At 40.3% G+C, this 18865-nt stretch overlaps 1 protein-coding gene across 1 annotated transcript in view; it reads left to right on the top strand.

Moving 5' to 3' along the window:
• The window catches only part of LOC124606275 (spondin-1), a 605207-nt gene that overhangs the window by 352964 nt on the left and 233378 nt on the right, over positions 1-18865 (top strand). The window contains exon 7 of the mRNA XM_047138254.1: positions 8330-8453. Coding sequence (XP_046994210.1) covers positions 8330-8453 — 124 coding nt within the window. The remainder of the gene's footprint in view (positions 1-8329; positions 8454-18865) is intronic.

Genomic DNA, 18865 nt, shown 5'->3' with positions numbered 1-18865 from the left:
GTTGGCCTCAAGAGGCTGAGTGCGCCCCCTTCCAGTCCCCCCCCCCCCCCCCTCGCACACACACACCAATGAAAAATCCCTGACAGTACCAAAAATCTAACCCTGTCCCCCGCATGGCAGGCAGCTGTGCTGATCTTGCAGCTACGTAGGCGGACAAATTAACTATCCAAAACCACACTAAATTCAGTAAATTCAGGAGGAGATAAAACTTTTTGATCCGTGTAGCTTCCCTCTCTATGCTTTCCTTATTCCTTTCTATTGCTATTGTCTTCTTTCCATCTCATCTTCTGATCTTAGCCTATTCTGTCTCACTCTTCTTCTTACTAGTCAACTTCTTCTCCACATTAACTCTTTCTGCACAGTTGTCACACGAGTCTGTTAGATGTGACTACTTACATTCGACGAGGACGTAATGTAGAAATTTCTTGATGGTACTAAGATTGATATTTCTTTAATTCCTTGTATGCATTATTATACATAACGTCATTCTTAGTATTTTTTGGTTTGGTCTACTAAGGACGACATGAAATAACTTCTGTCTTCTTCCTTTTCTCCTTTCTTTCTTTCCAATAGTTTTCATTTTATCCTTATGTTTTTCTCTTCTTCCTTCTGTCCATGGTGCGCCTGTCTTTTTCTTTGTTTCCATCTGGAAGCCGTTGCAAGTTTTACTTCTGATCTGAACTTTTCTCTTCCTCCTATTTCTTCCTCCGTTATTTCCATTTCACTCACAAAAAGGAAGACAGGACTTAACGTCTTGGTGACACCAAGGTCATTAGAGACGGAGCACATGCTCCGATTGCGTCAAGGACGGGGAAGGGAATTGGCCGTGTCATTTCAAGAGTTTGCCTGGAACGATTCCATTTCATTCAGATCTGCCTTTAACTTCTTTGATCCATGTCACTGATGTTTTTGGGTTTCAGTCGAAAAAGTTAAATTTTTTTGCTATCCTCTTTCCATGTAGGCTTTTTATGTGTCCATAGAATGTAGCTCTTCTCTTCCTCATTCTATCTGATACTGATTCTATTTTTCACAAATTTCTTTATTATTATTAAAATTTCCACTTCCCATTCTCAGATTTCGGTCCTGAGATTTTCCTGTTTTGTTTTTTCTTCTTTTCTATTTCACCTACTTTTGAACTGTATTTAACGAAAGGCATTCCGGAGCAAAAAGTCATTCTGACTTAATGAAAGTGTTGTAGTTCCATAGTTTTGCATTTATGAAAATACATCTCTTGTCATGCAGGTCTTTTGTTAATTGAAATTCCACTTCCATTTTCCTTGTCCTTGCTAAGTTTCCATATATTTCATAACCTCATTCGCATCTGTCATAAAATGGCACTGAGCACTATGCGACTTAACTACTGAGGTCATCAGTCGCCTAGAACTTAGAACTAATTAAACCTAACTAACCTAAGGACATCACACACATCCATGCCCCAGGCAGGATTCGAACCTGCGACCGTAGCGGTCGCTCGGCTCCAGACTACAGCGCCTAGAGCCGCACGGCCACTACGGCCGGCGCATCTGTCATATCCTTTGCTTTTATGATTATGATTATTATTATTATTATTATTATTATCTTTAGAAGGAAGATGAACTTGATGACAATATTAGAGAAATGGAAGATGACTTATCTGAAGATGAGATGCGAGATAGGATACATCTACATCTACATGGATACTCTGCAAATCACATTTAAGTGCCTGGCAGACGGCTCATCGAACCACCTTCACAATAATTCTCTACCATTCCAGTCTCCTACACCATGCGGAAAAAATGAACACCTATATCTTTCGGTGCGAGATCTGATTTCCCTTATTTTATTATGGTGATGGTTTCATCCTATGTGGGTCGGCGCCAATAAAATATGTTCGCATACAGAGGAGAAACTTGGTGTTTGAAATTTCGTGAGGACGTAGCAGATTATTACGAGTCGTCATCTTGCACTGAAAGTCTAGCTCGCCGTGGAGCCGGGAGGAAAGCGGATGTTGGTTCTCACGCTCGCATAGCTGCCGCCGGCTCCCGGGCCGAGCGAGCCGGTATACTTGTTTTACGGTGCGTGCAATACGTTGCACATACTCTCTATGAATTTGAAAAAGTACCACTAAATATTAATCGATCTTTTTCATACTTAGTGTACCAAATTCTATGGATAACACAACCATACTGTTAAAATTTCAAATCAATAAATGTAATATTTTCGGAGTCATAAATTTTTACCTAAAAAACATAGTAACTGAGTTGGTACTGTGAAATCGAGTTCGAGACTGTAATATATTCATCTATAGTTTTAATTGAAACTACAACCAAGAGGACAGATTCACGTAATTTAATTTTCTGGAATTTTCTTTAGTTTCATTGCCACAGATTTCCGACGTAATTACCAGTACTTTGGAAAAGTATTACTTCATTGTGTTTTGGTTGTGTGTTTTGGAGAGACTGAGAGAGCCCATGGAGGAAATACTTAAAGTGAGAATGTGATATTTTACTAAAACTACGTAAATGTAATCGTGAGAAAGTCATTTTGGGGTATTTGTGGCATATGGCAGAGTGAGCTTGATTTTGTAAAGGGCAGCCGGAAGGGGCGTTGAGTATTAAATTTATTAGTAATTTATTTTGAGGAAAGGAATCGTATTTTTTTCGTTAAATTTTGTTTAATTTCGAGATTCCGAAATTTCTAGTCTAAATTATTTGTAATAATCAGATTGCCTGACATCATAAATACTGAGAGCATAGAGGTGCTCGAAGTGATCTGATTGGCTGCTTAACATACTAGCCAATAGGAATTCAGCATTTCCCACGAGTTTCAGTATGGTTTTGTGCGTCAGCTCTATGAACCGATATAGTCGCTAGGGAGCCATCTTACGATTACTACCTATGATAAATCGCGCTGATCAAATTTGCACCTAAATGAAGAAATCAGAGCGCTTGATTGGTTCTCGTGTAATTGACTAAAAGCGACTATAGTGTTGACTATTTTGAGGAAGTGATTTATTTTAGGAGATTTCACGTGTGAAGATTTCAAGTCGTAAATAAACTCCGTGTGCGGGTTTGTGCAAATTACGAGACACTGTGGCGAACACTTCTGTACAAGGAGACAACTGAACGACTGACTACGTTAACTCGCAAGGAGTCGTGGATCAGTGACTGTTTAGGACGTTTAAGATATCTGGTCGAACTAAATATCTTCTGCTTGCTTTTGGGTGTGAACTTGATACAGAGACAGTCAGTAACATTGCATAATTAGTGTCGGGATATTAAATAAGGACTTGATAGCCATTTTCTGTGTTCTAAAGACAATAAACCAGCTTACAGGAAATTTTACACATTTTTCAAACGAGTCATGCAAGAATCCCGAATGCCCAATAGCTTAACTAACTAAATAACCCATGGACTGGAGTTAAGTGGCCTTTGTGTGGTAGGGATTTAACTGACTTTTCGTCAAAGCTGCTTTTATCGGCTAAACCAGTATCTACTATCGCAGAGTCAAGGGGCAGACAACCTGAAACCTATCTAGGTAGTCCTGATTGTTTAAAGGATAGTCAGAGAGCAACCCGCTCCGCCACCCTATGAGAGCAATTTGACAGAGCACTGGGAGACGAAAGGCGAAACAAGGCCCCGAGAGTCGGTGACATTCCATCACAACTACTGCTAGCCTTGCGAGAGCTAGCCATGTCCATACTTTCCCATCTGGTGTGAACGATGTATGAGACAGGCAAAATTCCCTCAGAGTTCAAGAAGAATATAGTAATTCCAATTCCAAAGAAAGAATGTGCTAACAGGTGTGAAAGTTACCGAACTATTAGTTTAATAAGTCATGGTTGCAAAGTGCTAACACGAATTCCTTTCAGAAGAACGGAAAAGCTGGTAGAAGCTGACCTTGGGGAAGATCAGATTGGATTGCGGAGAAATGTAGGAACACGTGAAGCAATACTGACTCTACGAATCACCTTAGAAGACAGGCAAATCTACGTTTATAGCACTTACACACTTAGAGAAAGCTTTTCACAGAGTTGACTGGAATACTCTCTCTGAAATTCTGAAGTAAACAGGGGTAAAATGCAGGGAGCGAAAAGGTATTTGCAAATTGCATAAAAACCAGACGGCAGTTATAAGAGTCGAGGGGCACGAAAGAGAGGGAGTGGTTGAGAACAGAGTGACACAGGGCTGTAGCCTGTTCTCGATGCTATTTGTCTGTCCGTTGAGCAAGCAGTAGAAGAAACCAAAGAAGCATTGTAGTATGAGTTAAAACGCATAGAGATGAAATAAAAACTTTGAGGTTTACAAACGACATTGTAATTCTGTCAGAGACAGCAGAGGGTTTGCAAAGAGCAGTAGAACGGAGTTGGTAGTGTCTTAAAAGAAGGATATAAGAACAACATCAGCAAAAGCAAAACAGGCATAATGGAATGCAGTCGAATTAAATTAGGTGTTCTGAGAGAATTAGATTAGAGAATGAGAAGCTTAAAGTAGTAGCTGGGTAAAGTAGTAGCTTTTTGGCAACAAAGTAACTGACGGTGGTCGAAGTAGAGAGGATATAAAATATAGACTGGCAATCGCAAGAAAAGCGTTCATGAAGGAGAGAAATTTACTAACATCGAATATGGAAGATTTTTCGTAAAGTATTTGCGTGGAGTGTAGCCATGTATGAAAGTGAAACACATACGATAAGCAATTTAGACAAGAAGAGAATAGAAGATTTTGAAATGTAGCACTACATAAGAATGCTGAAGATTAGATGGGTAAATCACATAAATAACGAGGAGTGAAACACACACGATAAACAGTTTAGACAAGAAAAGAATAGAATATTTTTAGAGCTACAGAAGAATGCTGAAGATTAGATGGGAAAATCACTTAACTAACGAGGAGGTACTGAACAGAATTGGGGAGACAAGAAATTAGTGCTACAACTTGACTTAAAGAAGGCATCGGTTAATAGGACGCATTCTGAGACAGCAAGGCAACACTAATTTAGAACTGGAGGGAACTGTGGGGGGTCAAAATCACAGAGGAAGACCAAGAGATAAATATAGTAAGCAAATTCAGAAGAATAGAGGTTGCACTAGTTATTCGAGATGGAGAGGCTTGCGCAGTATAGATTAAGCTTGAAGAGCTGCATCAATTCAGTCTACGGACTGGACTACAACAACATAATTATTATTATTATTATTATACATTAGTTATAACAGTAAACACAGCAAATGGGTTCACTATGTTCGATTTCGTATTTTATCAATATTCGGTCACTTCCCACCCGTATAGGACTGCGTTATGTATCGGTTGATAATTCGTGCAGATCCTAGTAAAGTGGCTTTTGGTAGTTGACAGACGGATATTTTATAAATGCCAATTGTTAAAAAGTACCTACTAAGATCTTTTGGTTCTGTTCCCAATACACCGAGAACTACAGGGACTACTTCCATGGGTTTATGTCGGAGTCGCAATAGTACGATTTCTAAGTCATCATATCTGACAAGTTTTCAAATTGTTTCTCGTCGATAACCCGGGACAGAAATTTCAATGATCCACATTCATTTTGCTCCGCATCTGTGGTGTCTGGTGTATTTTGTTGCAGGAATCGATCTGTCTCAATTCGGAAGTCTCATCGTAATTTGGTATGTTCGTTTTTGACAACTTGTTTTGGATTGCGATCCTTGTCACCGGGAAGTGGAAATTTTGACATACTTTCCAATGGATCATTCGTACACATTTTTGTGTCTGCTTGTAATCAGTCTGCGCTATCTTTTTGCGACAGCTCAAGATATGGTCACCTGTTTGATCAGCTTCTTTTCAGAGTTCGCAATTTGGGTCTTTTGATGATTCCTCGACCTGGTTTTGATGGCGTTAGTAATAATGGCCTGTTCATGAACAGCAAAAATCAGTCCTTCAGTTTCCTCTTTAGTGTTCCGTTGGCCAGTTAAGTTCAGGTATTTTCTTTATCTGTTTTCTCCTCAATCTCCCCCGAAATTTCCCATTCAGTGCTTTACTGCGCAGGCTGTCAGTCCGGCATTTACAGCTTTCCAGTATTGATTCTTGGTTTGCTGTAACTTGAGAATCTTTCTGTTTTTGACCTCTGTCAGAGCTGATTCTTTTCTGTCTTCCACATACATTGCTAATACATGCATCTCTTCCCCGGAGTGTCTGCTTCAATTGCAATAGTGCTCTGCCGCCTGTTTTTCTGGTCAAGAATGTCAACGGCACTGCGAAGATGTAGGGCACCGTGAAATGTCATGAGTTTCCCGTCCAGGTTATCCGTCTGTACTTGTGTCCAGTTCACAATGCCTGCAGAGTACCTGATGACAGGTGCGCCCCACATATTGAATGCTTTGATGGTATTACCTTCATTTAATTTGCGCTTAAAAATTGTCCTGATCCTTTGGGTGTACTCTTTGCTGGTCATACTTTTTTAAATGCTCGTGTTTGTTGTTGTCCAGCTGGAAAATCTCTAGTGGCATTCCATTTGACATATCGATACCTTCACTTTGAGATTTTTCCCTTGTTTAGTGGGAGTTTGACGATGATTTTGGTTTGTTGGGCGCTCAACTGCGCGGTCATCAGCGCCCACACAAATTCCCAATTTTATCACTGTCAAATTTTGTACACGATCCAATCTATTCACTGTCACAGTTCATGATAATGATGAAATGATGGCGACAACACAGCACCCAGTCCCCGGGCAGAGAAAATCCCCAACTCGGCAGGGGATCAAACCCGGGACCCCGTGATGCAGAGGCAGCAACGCTAGCCACTAGACCACGAGCTGCGGATGTTTAGTGTCAGTGTGACACACTTGTCTAAGCCGAATCCCATGCTTGTCATTGCTGAAGATTAGAAATATTTTCGCCAGAGTCTGAGTATCGATGTTAGATTTTGCATAGACCTTCAAGTCATTCATTTATAGCAGGTTCCTGAGAATTTCTTGCTGTTTGATAGCCCAGGTTTGTTTTCTGTAAGATGGTTGACATTGGGATCAAGGTGATGATATACAGCAGTGGGGTAACTAGTCTCCCTGGTAAATGCCTCTCTTGATGTTTGCTAGTCAGTAACTTTCATTTTCGACAAACAGAACTGTTTTCCAGTGTTCTGTTGCATTTGCTGTGAATGTCCTGACTTTTTTTTCTGTCCAGATTGTTTCCACACGCTTTGAGCTCAGTCAGAGAATACCTTGATTTACATGTGTCGCCACTATCACACATGGCAGGAAACAGAGCATAACATTGATGGTAAATGCCGCAAACAGCAAAAACTAAATGACATGGTCAATTTTGCTTAAATTTGCATATGGTACTAATGTTAGGTTATGCCGTCCTAAACGCAGATAAGCTATGGTTTTATTCACCAAAACAAATGTCTAGAGTGCAGGATAGAAACATCCAAAAATTCCGTCCTCATGTTCATAAGATCCCCTAAATACAAACACTTATTACTACGAAATCTTACGCTACCTCTAAATCTACCCTCCTCTCTATCACGATAATGTCTTTCCTCTTCATGAATAACGAAGTAGTTGTGGATGCTACTCATGCCATGTGAGTGTAACCATTGTTATAGGTACTTGTATTTGATAACAGTCTTATGGCATTATGAAAACAAGTAAATTATTTGCTTGAAGGCCCTTTCATTGCTACAAACCTATATCGCAATTAAAGAGTGAATCCTTTTCATGGTAGTGAACGTAGTTAAATCAGTATCAAATGAAGGCATTGTATAGAATGCGTAGGCAATATATAGAATGCCTGGAATTTTTGACATCGTACTTTATGTCATTTAAATTTAAAAGTTTTCCATGGAAATGTACAAAATACCTGGGTATGTTATAAAATGTGAAACGAACAATGCCAAAGTATACAATTACGATGAGGTAACATGTTAAAATTAGAAATAATATATGTATGTAAGTTAACCTAAAACATGAAAATAGTTGTAACTGTGTATGTTTGAAAAAGTCTTATCTTGAATTAGGTGTGTTTTAATAGTTTTTAACAATTACTAATACGTAACAAATAATTTAAAAACAAATTATTAACAATTGTTGCAAATGTATAGCAAACAACAACTGAATTTAAACTTTCAATTTTTATATACTTCGAAGCTGTTCTCCTTTTATGCTCCATTTATTACACTAAGCACAACTGAAATGATATTTTGAATAACAAATAAGTTTTTTACGCACAAAAACCTGAGGTTCTGTCATTTAGGTACCAGGATTAAAACGTTTACAGCAGTGATTTCTCCATTGTTCTATATTTTCGCAAAACTAACCATTGACTGCTCTCCTTTATGTTGGATTTTAGCTTCCATACTAACTGGTGTCTTTTTTTCCCTAGAGTCAAGAAATACGCACTATAATTAAAGCACGTGGCATAAGTTTTCCGAATGTGACGGGGAAGACGTTTGCAGTTTTCCGTGTTGACCGGAAACATCACCTGGTCTCAATTGTTTCTATGATAGGTGAGTATGGGCTCTTTTAATTTTTGTCTGCATATGATACGTGAATACGCTAACATGTTCTTGCTATGATGAAACCATTTATCAAATGCATATATATATGTGAGGCCACTGTATACCATGACATTTCTTTGACTGAGCTTGTTATAAGAATGGAGCAATCACAGCAAACATGGATCTTATTTAAACTATCAACTCATGTGGGAAGTAGACTCTTTCAGGTATTACATGTTGCACAAAAAATGTGATTAAATCGACAACAAAGTAATGCTATGAATCAGTGTCGAGAATATTATATTATAACCTCTAAACATAAAAACGAAATAAATGAAGTCAAGGACACAAGAAGTGAATTTTAGGTTATTTATTACACAAGGATTGCCAGCACCGATAATCATATACAAGTAGACATGTGCCTGTTTAGATCTTGTGGTAAGATGATGGGCTCACAGCACAATAATATTAATTGTAACCAAGTACTGACAACACACATCAAATGTGGAATGAGGCCCAAATTATTTCGCTGTATTTCTGAGGTTCTGCTCTAAAAGGGCTTCAACCACTGACTATATTCAGTGGTTTTCACTATGTGATATTCACTATGTCAACGTAACGCGTACAAATAACACTCAAAATTGCACAGAATGCTCTCAAAAAATAAGTTAACCTGTACTTGTGATCAATTATCTGTCGGCATCCAAATGCGACATAAAGCTGACCGTAAATGTTTCTTACACGTCCTCGTTTGTATTCTTAACATTACAAATTATAGAATATGGTGCATTAGGAAGATGAAATAAATCTCATGTCCCAAACATAGCTCAGAAAGTCCACCCAGGATCGAGCAACAGTAGTTACTTCTTCAATTGCTTCAGTCAACTATTCATCTATATTTTTATTGACAGCAGAAGAATATGTTCACCTCATTTGTTTCTACCAAGCGGAACCACAAAGAGACATAATATTCTTCTGTAAGGAAAGTAAGAGTCCCTATTAAAAGTGGATGGACTGTCATACATCGAAGATGACTTCAGAGGTTAGATACAGAGTACTGTAGCATTCTGTCATTTGTTAAACACAGTGTTATATCGTCCCCCATACCTTGGAATAACATGGAACTTCAGTAGAAGATATTCTCATACAAAATACAGTTGTCCATTAGCTTCTAGGTTGGTTCATGTAGATATTGACTAAGATGTCCGAAAGGATGACATCCTTTGATATACTCATTTATTGTTCTAAACCTCTGCAAAGCACTGATGTCCAGGCAGGAGAGTTTCAGTGACACGTTTCGGAATTATGATCTCTTTTCTTATCCCATTCCAACAAACGAGACATCCATAGTCTAATACTGATCTTGGCAGAGTTTTGTATAATATCAGCAGAACAGAGTGATGAATTCCCCATCACATACCAACTACATCCATAGATGGTGCTATTTTATTTATAACTAGCCTTTTTCCTGTGTCTTTGCCCACATATGCATTCAGCACATATACTGAACACATCTCCTCCTCTCCTTGTCTTTGCCCATTTCCTCCAACCCACTCTCTAGCCATATCTTTCCCCCCTCCCTCCAATCATATTCTCCTCCTCCACTTGCTTTTCCATCTGCCCAATACCCCACTACACCTTCCACCTGCCTCATACATCTCTCCATCCTCCTCAGTCTCTCTGTCCATTTCCTCCTCCCCTTTTCTCTGTTCATAGTCTCCTCTATCCATTTCGACCTGTCCCCAGCCATGATCATCAGCACATGTAACCCCCACAATACAGTTCCACAAAGCAGACTGAAACTGCTCCCACAACACACCTGTGACACAAGGCAGGCTCCTGGCCAGGAGCTTGAAAATTATTTATTTGCCCCTTATGTACAAGCCCCCATACAAAGCAGGCTGATGCTGCTTCAACACAACCCACTTGTCATGCAGGAAAGCCTATATGTCAGAGCCTGGAAAACTGTTTCTTTCACCTGGCATGTAGGCTGCCCAGCACCACAGCTTGATTTGAAAGTCTGATACAGTTCACACACAACATACCTGTAGTGCAGATCAGCCTATACGTTGGGGGTCTGGAAAAGCACATTTTTACCCTTATCTCCGCTCCTATTGGTGCTAGGAGGTTATAAACCCTGTGGTGCTGATACTCTTGCGACCTGCTCCTGCTGTGGCAGATTTGTTTGATATCTATCCATGAGTTTGGCAGGAGAATCCAGAAAAACATGCATATACTCTTGTCTATACATATAACAGACATATTCATTGTACCTAATCTGTCTGAAATGTACATCTTGAACCATGTCAGAGATAAGAATCCTTTGTGATGAAGAAGTGCACTATGGACACCAATACAGTAGTACTGGTGATTAATATTCCAGCATGAGGAAGGACAGTAAATAACTAATTTTTAATTATTTATGCCTACATAGTAGAATAGGAAGAGTACATGCTTGATTTTTTAGGTGATCTGGAGTATACAAGTTGCAAAATTTGGTTCATAGAGCTGCCACCTCTCGCAGTGACATCAGTTCTAACCCTGTTGGGTATCAAGCTGGTCTGAGTTTGGGTGAAAGGTACAGGTACGTAATTCCTTGCCGGAGTTCACCAATGATAATTGCTAGCAAATGGTGGTATACCACTCTCACAGATGTCTTCAGTGGGTTTGTGATTTGAATAACATACCAATAAGAGCTACAGTCATATTCCCACAGTATCGACATAGGTCAGGATAGCACAGTTCACAAGCAATCATGTGTTATCTTGTTGAAAGATAAGATCACAGAGTCTTGAAGACAGGACACAGTCATTGCCTCCACATCTAAAAATGTAACACCTGCTGCCTAAATTTCCAGATGTGCAAACCAGAGATGATGGTGTTGTACAAGGTCCATAGTGAAAGTAATGAGCAACAATTTTTAATTTTTTTATTTATTTTTTATACAAACCAAGTACATCACCTTCATCTAAGTACTTTCTACCACATTTAAACATAGTCTCCATTTCTTTGCATTCCTTCTTTCTGCAAGTTTGTAAATACCCATACAACAAAAACCCATCCAGTTTATCGAAGAGATTGGTGCACTGCTTGCCAAATATCCTCCATATCTCATTGTGTTGGCCTCAGATCTGTTTCTGAACAGAACCAAAAAGATTATAGTCGGAGGATACCCAGTCGAGACTATAGGAAGGTTGCAGAAGACTTTCCCACATTATGGTTTGTCTACATTCAAGAAAATCAGTCGGAATCTTTCCATGTCACATTTTGTGTAGGCAGTTCAAGGGTGACCACTAAAGGCTGATGACGGTAAGCATGCTTCCATCTTGGAAATGTTTCACCCATCTCTTGTGACAGCTGACTCCAAGGGAGACATCTCCATAGGCAACGCTGAAGTCTTGAGGTGAATTTCATCAGCAAATTTTTCTCTTCGTAACAAGGAATTCAGTGGCAGGAACATGGAAGTATAATAAGAGGAGTTGTCATAATGTAACAAACTTGAAGCCGACGTCCACCATGTTAGTAGCCCCAAACATTAGCTTCTGATGGAAGTATTTTCATGAAAAAGTCAGCTTGTACCATTTACAGGTATACTACTCGTTCTGGTTGTAATCTAAAGTGTAAAGGAATCACATTTTATACGCATGTGGACTCAATCAAGTGATATTTTCTTTTGTAATATGAATTTAAGTTGTGCAATACAGACGCAGTATTATTGTCAGGAACATTTCCAATTATCATATATGAGGAACGCCGGAACAAAAACCGATAAATCCACATTTGCTGTTAATACAGAAAGTAACAAATAGCGATCTCTGAGTGGTTGCACAAGCTATGAGTAGAAGAAACAGACCATGATGCACTAACAGGAAACATTATTCAGGGTGTCCAGTCGATTACCAGATATCTCTTTCCATTATCCAGATATTAAACACAGCAAAAGGGAGATATCTGGCTGTGATCCGACCGCTTGGAGTTATCAGATCGTGCTCCGACCGCATTGGATATATCGGGTTTTGTGTAGGCAGCATAGTTCGATACTATCGTACTGCGATTATAGGCGTGTTTCGACACTGGTCATTTTCTGCCAGTCAAGTGAGGCAAACATCCAGGCAGTAATACGGCTCCGTCTTACCTACACATAACACGTTGGGGTTGTGGTATTGTGGGGTGTAAAATGGATGAAGGACGCATAGTGAAAGATATTAACATAGGCGTGCGGCGACCCAGAAGACGAGAAAGGAAAACAGCAGTGGAACGAGCAAACCGGTATGTATGGTAAACGTACTGTCATACTACATTATTGTGGCATGTGGCCTTCGTAGGTTATAAGTGTTGCTTGCTTTTTGTGGGTATCGTGATGCTGATCCTCTAGGATTAGACCATGCATTGCCTTGCAAGAAAATCGATGAAATATCGTCTTCGAAACAGGCAAAGGTTTTATCAGAATCATTCAAAAGTGGCTCAGCGTGTATTTCTTACTCGTTTAATTACAGCACATGCACCACGACGGCGAAGAGAAAGTAGAGTATCACCACGAAAGGAAAGGAGGGGACGTGCATTTAGCACTACATACTAACTGACGGATGTAAGACAAAATAGACTTGTATCTAAGGAATTGTTTATGAAGGTGTTTTCTGTCAAAAAGGATAGGGTGAATGCAATAACTAAGACAGTGTTTGAGGGCCGGATTCCTAAAGAAGGATGAGGTGGGGACCGGAAGTCGGTAAAATCAGCTGAGAAGAAGGCAAAATTGAGAGAATTTTTAGGTAAACTTCCGGCAACCGAGAGCTACTATAACAGACGTAAATCCAAAAGTATTTATTTGCCTGTGAGCTAAGTCAAAGGATCCTACAGAAACTATACAACGATTCGGTTCCTCCGCATTTGCAGATCAAGAAGTATTTATGCGTTCGTTTAATATTGGTCTTCGGGCAACTTCTTCTGATGCTTGCAGTACATGCATTGTACTAGCACAAAAAATAAAGGATGCAACCGATCCTCATAGGAAGAGATTCTTAATGACGGAGGAAAGAGTACATACCTTACGTGCAAAGGTATTTTATAACTTGTGTAAAACCAATTATCTTGATTCAGTGTCATTCTGTTGTGATTTACAATAAGTCCAACCTCTGCCATGAACGCCTATCCAAGAATCACTTTATGCACAACAAATCAGTTTCTATACTCTTTGTTTCGTTGGAATGGACTCGAGAAACCCAATGTTTTATCAATAAACCTAGGATGTAGGTGGGAGAGGGGCTACGGAGGTTGGTTCAGCACTCCTGCATTACTTGGATTCGTTGGCATTGGATGGAACAAGAATGTTGAGATTATTCTGTGATTAGTGTGGGGGTCAAAACAAAAATTCTCACGTCATACACACCATCATGTGTCAACAAATCACCTGCACAATTAGATGAAATAAATTTGACATTTCCAGTAAAAGGCCATAGCTTTCTCCCGGCAGACCGTGTGTTCGGTCGAGTTGAGGAGCACCTTAGGACAACGCCGGTTATTACACAAATCGACGAATATCAAACAATATACAAGGAGCATGGTACTGTACGAACCTTAGGACAGGACTATGTCTTACAAAATATTAAATCCCTTGGAGAATCCTACAAAAAGGTCCCTGTATTAAGGTACATAAAACGATGTAACTTCAAAAAATACATCGTCATTAGGGCAAAGGACAGAACAGACAGGCATTATTCCAATTTAAATTCTACAGGAATTACGAGCATGAAATTGTTGTGAAAAGGAAGTGGTTCTGCATTGTAAAGGGCCGCAGAAACCATCCATAGACACTGGAGGCTGTACATGTACGGCATAATCTGACAGCGGCCAAGAAGCGTGATGTGCGACGTTTGCTGGTCAAGCAATTTGGAAGGGACTGGGCAATGGATGCTCGTTTCCTGTGGTACAAGAACCTACTTAATGACAGTGAAATCCACGAAGCAGGTGCAGATGAAGAAACAGCACCCGCAGACGAGCAGTGTGATTGTTTGGAAGATGAACTGACATTGATAATATAATAACTATACTTCTTTACGTAATTATAAAACGTGTTTGTGGCAACAAAACCTGCCTCGTGGTCTCAATAGTGCATTCCTTGCTGGACTACTCCAGGGCGGTCGGATCAAAGTCCGACAATTCCGAACGGTTGGATCAAAACCAGACATCTCCATATGTTTTCAGTGAATGCCCTGGGTGTTGCACAAACGTCTATTGAAGGGAATATAATGTTCTAAATCGTACTTTCTGTGCCTATATTGGTATTATACCTCATTCAGCACTTGTGAAACCGCAGAGTTAAGCGTTTTTTTCCGAGCGTCAAATAACTGCTTCCCTGGAGTTATCGGAGTTTTGATTCAGTTGCGTTTTTCAGTTGACGATATAAGCACTTGTCACGTTGTGCTGAAAATTATTTTGCAGCAGCATGTACCTCCCCCGTATCTCTCCCCTGCAGCTCAAACACGCGAATACAGCAAAAGTGGATTTATCGGATTTTGTTCCAGCGCTCCTCATACATTCTGTGGTCGCCGTGCAGTTTGTTACAGACGGCGCTGCTAGACGGTAAGAGAACTATTCTCTCACTGCAGGGTATGGTTGGTGACAAGCAGAGTACCATTCTCTCATACCGAGGTATGAAAATTCTGCATTGGGCCGAAAAGCTAATTTTAGCTTTCGGAAATAAGACTCCATGGAGCACTTTACTACACGTATGAGAATGCTGTATTACGTTAAGTATACCTCAGCTGACTTTACCCGCTGCCTTGCGGGACTACGTCACGACAGATGAGAGCTGTTCGAAACTTACAGCGTGAGACACGGAGGAGAAGTTGCGCTTCTGGAGCAGGGTTGGAGCGATGGGGAGAGGCGGGGTTCAAAAGCGAAGACGCTTCTGTTTACGGGTAACTTCCGGGCCTATTCTCTGCCAGCGGAACTGACTATAACAAAGAAACACGGTTACTGTGTTGGCGCGAATCAGGTAGTATCTGCACATTCAGATAGAACTGCAGGAGTTTTCAGTACTCAAATAAAACGTAAAAATAACTATTGCGGAAGATAATTTATGGCTTAGTGTCTTATAGACTGAACAACACAATTAAAATGTCACTTTTTTCGAAACCCCGTACTTGTCTCCCATTGGACACATAATTTTGAAATTTGATTCAAACGAGCCTACGATCTTACTCTGTAATGGTGCAAAAGTGTGGCGCCCTACAACGTCACCCTTGGCTTCCGCGATGCTTTAAATAGCAAGGTGTCGACACATGCGAAATAAAACCCAGAGCCCAGTTCATGCGAAGTACAAAGTGAGTCAGTGATTCCACAATTGCACCAAATTTCACCACAATTCTGGCCGATGCCACCATGGACGTGTTGCATGATTGGAAGGTCGTCACAGCCCCATCTTAGGCACATTTCAGTCCATCTCCTGAAGCCTTTGCTGTGGAGGGCAGAAGCGCAACGCCCAGCTTTGAAATCACAGCTGGCCGGAGTGGCCGTGCGGTTCTAGGCGCTACAGTTTGGAGCTTTAAAAGAAGGGACGGAATGTGCGTCAGAGGGAAGGGGCGACGGTTATGACGCTCCCATCGTGTGGCATATCCCCAGTGGCGCTGAGCAGAATTGTGAAATCTGGTGCCAATGTGAGATCATAAACCCACATTCCACCTCACATGAACTTCTCGACACGTTGTCGTTAAAGCGTCGCCAAGTCCGAGAGTGACGTCACAGGGCGCCACTGTTTTGCAACGTTATAGAGGGATGTTGTAGAATCATTGAGCCAAATGTCAAGCTACTGTGTCGCAAAAAGGAGGCAATTACTGGGTTCCGAAAAAGTAGCTCTTTAATTGTAACATTAAATCTTTGGGGTAGAGAACGAAAGTTCGAGAAAAAAATTGGTAGGAGTACAATTGTCATGTGCTATTCATTTATCATTTAGTTTACTGAAGATGTTGTCAGCAGAAATCTGTGTATTAGAGGCTTATTTCGCATCTATTTTTATGGGGATTACTGACGTAACGGAAGAGACCTGTGGTGAAAATATTTTATTTACCGTTCACGAAACGTTTGTGTGTAGTTCTCTGCTCTCGTACTTTTCCTCTTACTTAATCTTTCCTCAACAGATGTCATATTGCCGCCTTGAGCTGCTGGTAAAATTCTTCATATGCAGAACTAGTGACGATCGACTGACCATCATCTGGTTCATAAAAGTATTCACTGCTTCATGTTCGGCGAAAAGCAAAATTAATATCATCAAATAAAAAAACACAATTACACACTGTTTTCATATAGTACTATAAATTACACCCTCAGTCTACAAAAAGCGTGCTAAGTAGTGTACTCATTTATGTTAAAACTGTAACTGGCGTTAACGCTGTGAACGATACAATTGATATTACGATACAATGACAGTGTCTAATTCATGGTTCTATCATTTGACGATAGTGAATTTATATTTCGCCTAATGTGAAACTGTGAATACGTCTAGGAACACGATTATGGTCAGTCGACCGAAACAGGTTGTATGAATAAATAATTTTACCAGCAGCTCGAGGCGGTAATTTGACATTTTTCAAATATCTGAGAGCTTTGGGACACCACCTCCTGAAAATAGATGTAACCTTTTTCGTCTTTCAGTGAAAGAGATCCTCGTTAAAGTCGAGTTTCGTCGCTTCCTGCTAATTTCATCTACCTAGTTTGTCGTCTGACGTTTTTTATACATTCCTTTGGCAAATTACCAAAAACTTTAAGTGGAGTAAGGGAATTTGAGATAATCTAGCGGTTTATGTCGGTGGTTCCGTGAGGCTGTTCACGAACGATGCTGTTGGTACAGGAAATTTGCAAAGCTAGAAGGCTGTAACGAAGTACAGGAAGACCTTCAGAGTATCGATTATCGATGCAAGGATTGGCAGTTGACCATGAATGTAAATAAATGTATCGTACTGCATACAAATAGGCGAAGAGATGCATTACTGTTCATTACCCTATTGGCGAAAAATTGCTGGGAACAGCAACTACCGTAAAATACCTACGAGTAATGATCCGGAGCGAAGAAAAGTAGTGTGACAAAATAAACAAATTGTAGGAAAATCAGGTGCCAGACTGATACCTGCAGATAGAATTTTAAGGAAATGTAATTCATCCGCGGAAGGAAAGGCTAACAAAACACTTGTTCGACCGATTCTTGAGAATTTTGCCTTAGTCTGGGACCCTTATCAAGCAGAATTAGTACCTGAGACAGGGAACATTTTTTTGAGAATGTACCTTTGAAATACAGCACTGTGTTGTAGTGAATCACGGACAGTGAGAGAACCAGACCCGAGAACAATCGAAACTCTTGAGATTTGGCGCTGCTGAAGGATACAGTCAATCAGATACACTGATGAGATAGGGAATGAGATTATTCGCAGAATCGGCAAGAAAAGGAGCACATGGTAAACAGAGACAGGAAGAAGGGACAGGATGATAAGACACGTGTTAAGACATCAGGGAATAACATTCATGTTATTAGAGGGAGCTGTAGAGGGTAAAAATTGTAGGGGAAGACAGAGATTGGAACACATTAAACAAATAATTAAGGACTTAGTATGAAAGTGTTACTCTGAGATGAAGAGGTTAGAGCAAAGGAAGAATTCGTGGCGGGCAGCATCATTCAAATCGGTTAGAGGCTTGATGACTCAAAGAAATAGAGAGTGTGTTTGTGCGTGTCTGTGTGTGTGTGTTTGTGTGTGTGTGTTTGTATGTGAATGTGTGTGTGTGAGAGAGAGAGAGAGAGAGAGAGAGAGGGAGAGAGAGAAAAGTTCCAAAGAAGAGAGGCGCTTTTCGATACGGATTCCTTTACTCGAAGAGAGTGCGTTACCGAGATGCTCAACAAACTCCAGTGGCAGACTCTACAAAAAAGATGTGTGCATTACTAAATTTCGAAATCATAAGCTCCAACAAGAGTCGTCAACATATTGCTCCCTCACAAGTCCGTTTCGCGTAATGGTCGCGACGTGAAAATCAAGGAAATTATTTGTCATACGGAGCTTCACCTGTTTTCCGAGGCAAATTTGGGACCTGTAAGTGTTTTTAAACGTCCCTAAATGGGTCACTAATCCAGAGCAGACAAGATTGGTAATGTGGCTAACACATTCGAGTTTACCAGTCGAAGTTCTATCTCTCATTAAATAAGTATTGGTGCGGCATTTCCTCTGCACTTACAGTTAAGCCGCTGATAGTAGACAGAGCCTCGTTAGCTTTGCAGAAAACACCATGGGCAGGCGAGATTGACATATGAGTAAGAGGGGATTCATATTCACATCGTCACCCCCAAAGATTTCCCTTGCCTAGCTCGTGCAAGGTCATCGACATAAAGGAACCTCCTTGTGTTCTTCGCTGGAAGTGGCTGGTCATTGCTATGGATCTGA

The sequence above is a fragment of the Schistocerca americana genome, chromosome 3 (assembly GCF_021461395.2).
Source record: "Schistocerca americana isolate TAMUIC-IGC-003095 chromosome 3, iqSchAmer2.1, whole genome shotgun sequence".
Lineage (NCBI taxonomy): Eukaryota > Metazoa > Arthropoda > Insecta > Orthoptera > Acrididae > Schistocerca > Schistocerca americana.
Note: the sequence above shows the minus strand (reverse complement) of the source record. Positions and strands in the feature narration are given on the sequence as shown.